The 11,342-nt window shown below is 31.1% G+C and overlaps 1 protein-coding gene across 1 annotated transcript; it reads left to right on the top strand.

Annotated features, from left to right (window-relative positions):
• Positions 1 to 10,334: 10,334 nt before the first annotated feature.
• Positions 10,335 to 11,342, top strand: LOC145331780 (uncharacterized). Its single transcript, XM_080176623.1, has 4 exons — positions 10,335 to 10,369; positions 10,704 to 10,781; positions 10,914 to 11,027; positions 11,085 to 11,342. The coding sequence occupies exons 2-4, from the start codon at positions 10,705 to 10,707 to the stop codon at positions 11,197 to 11,199; spliced, it is 306 nt and encodes a 101-aa protein (XP_080032749.1). The 5' UTR covers positions 10,335 to 10,369; position 10,704; the 3' UTR covers positions 11,200 to 11,342.

The following is an 11,342-nucleotide window of genomic DNA, read 5'->3' on the forward strand; positions in this document are numbered from 1 at the left end:
TCCAAATGATGGGACAAGCATAAATGTTGAGCGGAGTAAGATGAAAAGAAATGCATATGATGCATTGTGCAGAAACTCAATAATGTTACATCAACCAAAGTTTGCCATAGTTGTTCATGATGGTAATTTTTATATGTACAGCAGTACAAAGGGAGCTCTAAACCTAATTGAGGATGATAAACTACATGAACACATACCTGTAGAGAACACAAACCTTTTGACTGATAAAGAACATATAACTAAAGAAGTTAAACAATCTTCCAAATCAATAAGAAAACGCAAAAAGTGTAGTATACTGTAAGATATAATATGTATTCGACAAACATTTTTATATGTATTTAAATTTGTCAATGATAATGAATTATGTAATATGTATGTACTATAAAAGATAGTGAAAAATATGAGTTTAAAAAAAATATTTTGGTATATATTTTTATTTCTACTACTCTATAATTCATTTTGTTTGCAAGTGGTTGTGATTAATAAAGATTTTAGGGATTAAAGTTTTAAAAATGGTTTTATTTAGTGCCTTTTTGTAAACAGAATGGCTTTTAATTCTAATAACACTAAATTTATATTTGGTGGGTTAGTAGTTGCGTCATTTGAAAAAAAGGTTGCGCGGTTTTTTTTCATCAAGTATATTTGACAAAATGAATATAACCACTGACAATCTTGTCCATAGGTAGCTTCTTTACATAGAGTGGACATTTAGTATCAGATAAAAAAAATCTTACTTCTTTGGACCGCGGTTTCGCCCCTAGCATTTAGAGCTCTGTAAAAGGGAGGGAAAGTAGAAAAATAGCTTGACACCATCCCATAATGTTAATTTAAAGACTAAATAGTCTCTTATCATCCTGAGAAGAGATAACTCAATTGTTTCAGTGGTAAATTCAATTCTTAAGCTACAGCCAATAAACACCATACTGCATTATATAATAGGATGAGACACAAGGATAATTAGCGCAGCAAAAACAAAATTAGTAAATATATCTATAGCAATAACAAAATAACAATGTTCTTGAAACTTTCTAAATAGATAATTCAAATGTTTGACAAGTCCTTAAAGTTGTCAATAAACATGGGAGATGACTATACCGTCGTCAGATCGAAAAACCAAGAATAACTGAGTCATATCTATACTTTTCTGTCCAAACACTCCGGGTATTAGGTTTGGTAACACCCAACAAACAATTAAATCTTTTATTGCACAGCCTTTGTCTGGGTTGCGCCTGTTTTGTGCCAAGACATTCCTTCTAATTTGTCTATTAATGTCACGTATCTGACACAGCAATAGTTTTTCAACATCTTTAGTTATGAATAGTGTTGAGACGATTGATTATTTAGATTACATACACACAGATATCATGTTATTTTATAAGGTAAAGAGTGAAATGATTTGTAAATAAATATTTTCTACAGTATAATATAATTAGATATGAATAGAACAAGACTGATTGACAAGGTTATTGTTTTTCAACAAAATAGGTTTAAAGATTGCCAGCTGCAAACTGGCTGTCAGCACAATGCCTGTTTGCACACCAGTAATGCTGATGTTTGAAAGGTTTAGAAATCTGGTGGAACCAATTATTAATTTTACCATCAACAAATAATACTACATTTCGATATTTTTTTAAATATTAACGCAACCTAATTTATAACTAAAACTGTAAACTGTAAACTGTAAACAAAAATCATCTAAACTTGTTCAATTTTATTTATCCATTCTTCTAAAAAGCAAAGCTAGCTAATATTAGGGTCTGTGCGTCCGTCTGTATGTGTACATTTAGGCATGTTAGGATTGCCCTGATGATTTCTGTAACAATCATATACAATTTAAAAGCAAATTTATAAGCAAATTATTTTAATGCCCAGTAAGGTACAGAACAAGGATCTAAAGAAAAAAGACAATAACTGATAAATTAATTTACATCCCTAATAATGATGCACAACATTACCCCTTCTGTGTAGATTACGATTAACACTCAATTTGATTAACCAACCAATCAAAATTTAAAATAGTCCCCATCGTTGTTGAGCCAACAAATAAGGAAATGTTTATAAAATTATAAAACTTTGGGGACCAAAGTGATAAACAAACTGAGCACAGAATATTAATCAATAGGTCCAAACACGTATTTTTATTTTACTTGCAGAAAAGCTTTGCTCCTCTAGGAAATACTTGATCTTGGTAGTGATATCTTTTGTGCTTAGATAAAATCATATGTATATTTTCATAAGTTGCGCAGCTATCCATGAAAGCAAAACTCTCCAGGAAAGAAAAACAAAAGTATATTTAGTACAAATTCTTATTTTAGAAAGTTAATTTAGGCCTGTAAGAAACACCCTATCGATTGGAAACTTTGCATGTGATAGTTTTAATTCATAATATAAATATGCAATTAATTGCCTAGAATTTTAGGTGATTCTTAGGAAGATTAGGATCAATGTTTAAAAAAAGCGTCCCTTAAACATTGCAAATGTAATACTGTAATTTTATTTGAATTTTTATATTATCAAAAGTGTTAAAATATTCTATTTGTTCATGTTCACATCTTTTTCTATTTGTTCGCTTTGCTTTTATGTATGTTTTTATCCTTGTTTGCTGAAAAAGTATATAATACAATAAAATATCCTATTTTATAACTAAAGTTTTCTTAGTATTTTAATAGTAAATTTAAAAAACAATATTTCAAGATTTGAAAATGATGAAATAGGAGAAAGTCTACTGTGAAAAATACGAAGAATCACCCCATAAGGTGCGATGTTACGAAAGGGACTATGCCCTGATAAACTATTGACCTCTATTAAACTTCTAAAACAAGGGAGTCAATAAGTCTTAATGTTGATTTATCAGATTAACAGGTTTTTTTTCTCATGTATATTAAATTGTCCTAGCCATTCAGTAGATCTTAGAGTTCAATATCTCATCGATTTCCTCTTATGATTGAAGCTATTGTCCATGACACCTTATGTATAATGTAAGGTCCTACAACCAAGGATAGCTAAGGCGAAAGATATCTCTCCTTTTCTGTCCAAACACCCGGGTTATTAGGTTAAGTAACTCCCAACAAGTAACCAACTCTTTGATTGCATAACCTTTGTCTGGAAGTCTTCAATGTGCATGGTAATGAGTTGCGCCTTTTTTTGGGGCCAAGACATGAACCCGGTATTAGTGTCGGACTGATTATGACGTAACAAAAAAAATTAGCCAATGAGAGGACATTATTGACCAATGGTAAAATTCATAGTAGCCTCTCATTGGCTATTTTTTTTGTTATGTCATAATCAGTCCGACACTAATACCGGGTTCCCAAGACATTCCTTCTAATTTGTCTATTAATGTCACGTATCTAACACAGCAATACATTTTTAACATCTTTAGTTATGACATGGTTAAGACAATATTATTTAGAGTTCATGCACACAGATATATAAATAATAAATATATACCTCCTGTTACTTTAGAATGTATAGAGTATAATTATTTCTCAACAAATTATGTCTTATAAATTATTTTTCCAAACTATATGATTTTTATATATGAATAGAATGAACAATTTACAAGGTTATTGTTTTTCAATAAAATAGGTATAAAGATTGCCAGCTGCAAACTGGCTGGCAGCACTGTGTATTTATATTATTTATATTTTTTTAGATATTCACGCAACCTCTATAAATTTACAAATTTATTAAATATCCAAATAGCCTAAAGCCCGGCTTACATAAAATATAAGCAGTACTGTAAACAGTGAATTTATTGCCCAGCCGTTTTTGAGATCAATTGTGACAGACCACTTAATTTTCATTGTCACACAAAAATTATCTAAAGATGTTTAATGATATTCATCCATTCTCCTAATAAGCAAAGCTCTTTTAATATTAGGGTCTGTGCGTCTGTCTGTACGTGTACATTTAGGCATGTTAGGATTGCCCTGGTGATTCCTGTAACAATCATATACAATTTTAAAGCGAATTTATAACTAAATTATTTTAATGCTCAGTGAGGTACAGAACAGGAATCTAAAGGGATAAGACAATGGTTGATAAATTCTTATTCAATTACATCACAAATGATGATGCACAACACTACCCCTTCTGTAGATTACAATTAATGCATGAAACATTTAAACACTCAATTTGATGAATTTACCAATCAAAATTTAAAATAATCCCCATTGTTGTAGAGCCAACAAATAAGGAAATGTTTAGAAAATTATAAAACTTTGGGGACCAAAGTGATAAACAAACAGCCAAAACTGAGCACAGAATATTGATCAATAGGTCCAAACACGTATTTTTATTTTACTTGCAGAAAAGCTTTGCTCCTCTAGGAATTACTTGACCTTGGTTGTGTTATCTTTTGTGCTTAGATAAGTGATTTCCAAAGTTGCCAAAGTTTCAGGAAAGCCAAACAAAAATATATGTAGTACCAATGTTTATTTTAGACAATTGAAAAAAATATTGCTTGTTTCTTTCAGGGTAAGGGACCCCTCTGCAGAGGGAAAAAACTGACCCCCTTCCCATATATTAATCTAATTTGAAATTTAAGAGGGGGGGGGGGGGAGGGTGAGCAGTGTTCGCATTTTGTGTGAAATTACCAAAAATTATTTAACACATAACTGTTCATATTCCCCCCTTCCCCCAACAAACACAACTAAAGGCTTCGCTGTCTGTCGCAAGTACACAAGCTTGTTGTAAGAAAGCTACACTCTTGTGTGCACAACAAATCATGGTTCGACAAACGACAGTTATAAAGCAGATGTTCAGTGATAAATTATGCATACTTTCGCAGCATTACTAACAAACAGACAGACGCACCAATTAAATTACATTGCTACTATTTAACCCCTTCAATGCAGGTACCTAAAAAGATAAGACAATGGCCAATACATTTATGTACCATTGTACATCTCCAATGATGATACACACAAAATTACCCATTCTTTAGATTACAATTAGCGGTTGAAACGTTTGGACACTCAACAAAACGAACAATCCAATAAAAAATAAATTTGCCCGTTAGTCGAAGAGCTAGAAAGTGTCATGTGTGATATTCTAAAGATCTTATCTCTGATATGATGTCCAAAAATATAAGTTTATTAAATATTCATTTCCTGAAATTCTTTACTTAATTTCTTATAAGATACATAGGGAGGGAGTGGACATTGGACTGTAAATTGCACTAGTTTTAGAACCACGTTACTTTATTGATTGACCTATAATGTTTAATTACTCTTCATGAATTTAGATTGTTTCAGACTAGTAGTGTCCAAACTTTTCAACCATCATCACATAACTCTCAATATATACATCAATTTTACTGCCCATTGTCTTATCCCTTTATACACCTGGTAATACGTCTGTCTTCATTTCAGCAACATTGTGTATGTCTGTCTGTATGTACACTGTACAGGGTATTTTAGTGAAAAATAATGAATTCTTTATTGTTTCTTATTGGATTCTGTTCTGTTGTACTTTTACTTGTGCCCAAAATTTGAAAACTATTTCTAATACGTTGGCTTAATTGATTGGTTTATTTAAACTGGTGGTGTTCAAACTTACTGCCTTATTTTTTTTATTAGGAAGATAGACGACATTGGACTGTAAATTACACTTGTACCCAAAGTTACAATAATAAAGTTATTTTTATTCTTTGACTCAAAAACTCAAGGGGTACTTTTATTGATTCTTTTTATTGCTTCCCAAACTATCAGTGTCAAACCTTTTCAAACAATAATTTTTAATCTACAGATGGGGTTATTTTGTTTATCGTCATTATAGATGTATGTATATCAATTTATATCCATAGTCATACCCCTTAATATCTCAGATTTTTTGTACTAAAACATCACACAACCTTTTGATATTAAACCAATTGTAAATCCGTATATAAAAGTAACAGGATGTCTATTTGAAGGAACTCGCTCGCCATTAAACAGAGATAACTCTCCTAAATATAGAAGCTTTTTATAGGTCCAGGAAAGAGAACATTATATATCTAAGGAAAATGCCTTCACCCTCCCAAGAAAATTAGCCCTAAACCCCTCCCCCTAAAAAAAAACATTTCTCCTTTATATTTAAAATGATTATAAAAGTGGAGGGTCTAATTCCCCCCTTCACCTTTGGTGTCTCAAAATAAAGATAAATAATGAAATACTCGCGGTTTTGCCCCAAGAGGTAGTTAAAAATAAAGTGGTGGTGCAGCACAAATGTTTTAATTCCCTGAATCAGCAAAAAAAATGGAAGTTGGATTTTTTTTTTTTTTTGGTTGGTTGAGAGTGTCCCAACCCCCAAAAAAGTAGCCTAAAACTACCACAGAACCAGCAGGTATATTCCCTGATGAGTGGATTTCGATCTGTTTAGTGGTTACAGAGATCTTAAGGGACGGACGGATAGACACCATTCTACTTTGCATTATAGATTGAAGATTGTCCAATATCTCTGACTAGCGGCAACGCCTATGTGAACCCTCTAGGGGAACTTGAGGAAGAGGGTGGGGGTGATGTCGACCCTCTACTTTAGATTTTAGTAACCCTATATAATCAATCTACCTGTTCAATCAAACTCTTGTGATAATTTACCATCAATCAGATTTACTTTATGAATCTGCAGTCAGCATTAGGGAAGTAGATATGGAGGGAGGGAACATTAGGCTGTTTTATTAAACTAGTCCCTAAAGTATTAAATAACGTTTTCTTATTCATTGGCTTTCCAACCTTGGAGACTTTTATTGAATCTTGATTGGTTGGGTCATTTAATTGAGTGTCCAAATGTTTCAACAACTAATTGTAATCTACAGAAGGTGTATTTTTGTGCATCATCATCAGGGATGTACATCAATTAATCGGCCATTGTCTTATCCCTTTACATCCCTAATTAGTAGCGAAGCTAATATATATTTTAAATGTCCGACTGACTAAAACTTACTCAGGGAATCGTGATTTTCTCGTCGGCTTTTTATATAACTAACTTTGAACATTACATCCTTATAATAAAGTAACAGGATGTCTGTTTGTCTATGTGTATCGAAGGATCTCTCTAACCGCTGAACCGATCGGGCTCTCCTTAACAGGGTAGCTTCTCATAGGTCCCGGGAAGGTGTATAACTATTTTAAGGGAGGGTACCACCACCCTCCCAGGAGAAATCGTTTATTTTACTTCAACGCAACATAAATAGGTATCATAGAGACTTGAACCAAAAAAAAAAAACATTTGAAGTGCCACTAGAGGCCTCTTCGGGCGTAGCCGCTAGTTTTTAAAAAGATATTAAATTTCTATTGTATTAAAGACATACAATGAAGTCTTTTTTTCTGTGAAAACGTAGATTTAACAATAAAAAGGGATTTATTGATATTCAAACATGTCATAATAGTTATTTCTCGCATCGTATTATAAACGGTTTTCCGCGGATATAGAAAGCTGGATATAATACGATGCTAGACATAGTTTTTTCGTATGGATGAGAACCGGTTCCTATCCACCGGATTCGAATGAATACGAGAAAAGTGCTTATAATATACAGAGACATGCATTTATACATAATTTAACTTCTTTGTATAGCAAGTCTTTTCTGTTTTTAGGGTTTGCTTTCTTTAAAAATGACCGTCCGGAAATGAAATCGCTGCTTGTTAATTTACGCATGTTAGAATCACCCTATCGATTTGAAACTTTGCATGTGATAGTTTTAATTCATAAAAAAATATGCAGTAAATTGCCTGAAATTTTAGGTGATTCTTAGGAAGATTAGGCTCAATGTTTCAAAAAAAGCATCCCTTAAACATTGACAAATGTAATACTGTAACTTTATTTAACTTTTTATATTATCAAAAGTGTTAAAATATTATATTTGTTCATGTTCACATCTTTTTCTGTTTGTTCAGTTTCGCTTTTATGCATGTTTTCATCTTTGTTTGCTGAAGAAAAAGTATATAATACAATAAAATATCCTATTTTATAACTAAAGTGTTCTTAGTATTTTAATAGTAAATTTAAACAATATTTCAAGATTTGAAAATTGATTTTTTCACAGTAAGGCATATTGTTAGTGCTAGAATTTTTTGAGTTTAACAAATTATTAAGAGAATTAAGAGGTTGAAAACGGCTTTACTGATTTATTGGATCAACTGCAGTTCACGGTAAAATATTCCTGGTAATAAATATTTCCAAAAATCTTTTAATTTTAAAGGCTGCTAGCTGCCAAACGGCTGAACGTAAAGATCATACCCGCACACCATTTTAAGCGTCATAAGAAGGCCTACAAATAATCTGGAATAGCCAAGATCCAATGATGCACAGGGAAAGCTTCATTGAAGAAAAACGCGTAAATAGGTATTTTTTCGCGCATTTCTCTGCACTGCGAGATAATTATGCATTATTGATTTATGGCTATTCCAGATTTTACCGTGAACTGCAGTTGATCCGATTTATTAGTAAAATCTACATAGTACATGTGTCTAATGCGTATATGCAACTATTTACGTAGGTTGTATTCTTTTTTGTGACAATAGAACATTACAAGTGGTTAAAAAAATAAATTACGTAAATTGGCAAATAATACTTGAATAGAATTTATTAACGTCTATTGATAGAAATAACAATATTACATAATTATCCCAACAAAGTATTATTTTCCACGGGGCCACATCTCCAAGTGTGGAGGTGTGGTGTAGCCTAAATCCTTCCCTGAAACTCATTATTAAAAAAAACAGCTTTGATCTTACTGAACCAGTGTGCGCATATATAAAAGTATTACTTTTTATTAAGTTACTTTGGATAGTAAAATCTTCAAATAAGTGATCAATAATGAGGATTTATTTCATTATTATTTATTTCTGATGAAAATTTTTTATTCCAGAAATACAAAAGTCAATAAATTTTATTTTAAATTCATATATATGTTTAAAATGTTATTGTTTTTAATTTGTTGATAATTTACATAACATAAAGTAGTAACTTCTTCTTTGTAAATACTTTCTTGTTATAAAGTAATAATGATCTTATTTGCCATTTCAATTTAATTTCATTTTTTTAAGCCAGTAATTACTTTAAATCACTTTGAATACCTAACTTAGCTGCATTTTATAGTAAAAAGGGATATTTTTTCAGAAGATGTTTTTTAGGTAATTTTCATCTTAGAATTTTTAAGACATGAATTTTCAGTGGCATAGGTCTGATCACAATTGCAGCTAGTAGTCGGCGGGAAAACAGTGGCAGATCTTTTTAAAAAAAATATATAACTCATGTAGAGATATGAGCTTCGTTTCAATTTAAATTACCTACGTAAAATATTTACAGGAGCCGTTTAAAGTTTCCATGAGATCTGGGGGATCATACCTGGAACATAAAGTTTGTCGGGATACATATATTTTACATTGGTTTGTAGTATTATGGGATATTGTTAACATTCAATACTTTGATAAAGTCATAAAAACCCATTAAATTTTTTATTGATGACCAACCACGGTTTCCAATGCCCGCCAGTATAGTGATATTAACTTGTATGTAAAGACTAGACTTAATAAGTAAAAAAATGAGACAGAAAAGTATAAAAGAAATTACACTTATCAAAAGCCTTAACAAATGTTGTTGCATAAAAATAACGATCACTCATAAAATAGAAACAAAATACTAAGTAGAACAAGCAAACCCGTTCTACAGTTTATATTAATTAATCAATTTAAATTAGTAATAGGTCTCTCAAAACCAGGAATCTAAAGGGACACGACAACGGCCAATAAATTGATGTACATTCCCCATAATTAAACACAAAATTATCCCTTCTGTAGATTTCAATTAGCGGTTAAAACATTTGGACACTCATTTAAAGACCTAATTAATTAAAATTCCATAAAAGTCCCCAAGGTTGTTTAGCCAATGAATAAAAAAAGTTAGTATAAGACTTTGGACACTAGTGTAATAAACAGCTCAATGTCCCCTCCCTAAGAACAAATCATTTTATGTGAGAAAGTACTCAAAAAAGAAAGACTTTGGGTGATTGTTTACTGAATAATTATTGTATTACAAACTAAAAACAAATTAAAAGATTTTTTTACATTATATGTATACTAGCTGATATGCCCCTAGCATCTAGTATTCAAAGGGGCAAAAAAGGGCCAGAAAAATAGCTTAAAACCATCCCTAAACCTAAATCTAAAAATAAATAGGCCTGTATGAAGCTTACCTAAAATGAGAACCAAATTCGGTTCAGTAGTTGTTGAGATTTTAAGCTTCAGACAAAAACCTTAATATTTTCTATAATAGGATTGTATAAAGTATTTAATTTTGAAACACTTGTAAACTTGTATAAAAATGAAATCAATTTATAATTATGTATTAGTTTTCTTCTACTATCAAGGAAGAGTACTTCTAGGTAAAACACTTTTTTTTAATATTCATTTAAAACCGATTAATATCCGGCACATTGGAACTGGTTCTCATGCATATGAAAAAATTATGTCAAGCATCGTATTATATCCAGTTTTCTACGTATATAAAAATGTACAATCATAAGATTAAAACCAGTTTTTTAGCCCGTGCCTTGGGCAACTTGGGGCTAAAATACCGGTTTTAATCTTATAATTTTACATTATATATCCGCAGAAAGCTGTTTTTAATACAATACGAGAAATATCTATTATATCTTTCATCCTAATGTTTGTTTTCTATAAATTTTTTCAGTTGCAAATTTTATTATATTTTTTTAGAATGGGAAAGTTTTGGATCATAGCTGTTCTAAGTGCCATGTTCTTAGCAATGGCTTCTGGTCAACATCGATGTTGCCAGTAAGTTTATAAAAATTATGAATGAACCCATTTATGAAAATATAAAATTTTGGTTTATGATTATTCACAATTTTAATTAATCATAATTGATGGCAAAAATAACATTTTTCAACATATATTTTTTTTGCATAGAAATGCAGGAGATACAATTTGTGCAGTGTGGTCTCGTCAGATACAGAATTGTGAATTCAGTGCAGAATTATTGTGCAATACCAACAAGTTTCCAAGAACAAAAACTGGTTGCAGGTAAAAATTAAAAACAAAAATGAAATTTTTTTCTATATTAATGTAATAAATTTTTAGGACGGCCTTGAAGCCCCTATGTGCCAATTTAACACCAGGCCGTGGTGGACCACAGCAACGTTGCCAAATGTTTGTGATTCAAGTGTGTAATAATGCTAATACCGGTTGTAAATGACAAGCAAATTAAATCCTATTCATTTTCAGCAATGAAAAGAAAATTCTGTTGATATTTACACATCAATGGAGTTATAAATATCCTTTTTTCTTTTTTTTTCTCCAAATAATCCCTGCAAAATTAAAAATTCCTTTTTTATATTG

Source organism: Acartia tonsa, chromosome 1 (genome assembly GCF_053477335.1).
Source record: "Acartia tonsa isolate MP-2025a chromosome 1, ASM5347733v1, whole genome shotgun sequence".
Taxonomy (NCBI): Eukaryota; Metazoa; Arthropoda; class Copepoda; order Calanoida; family Acartiidae; genus Acartia; species Acartia tonsa.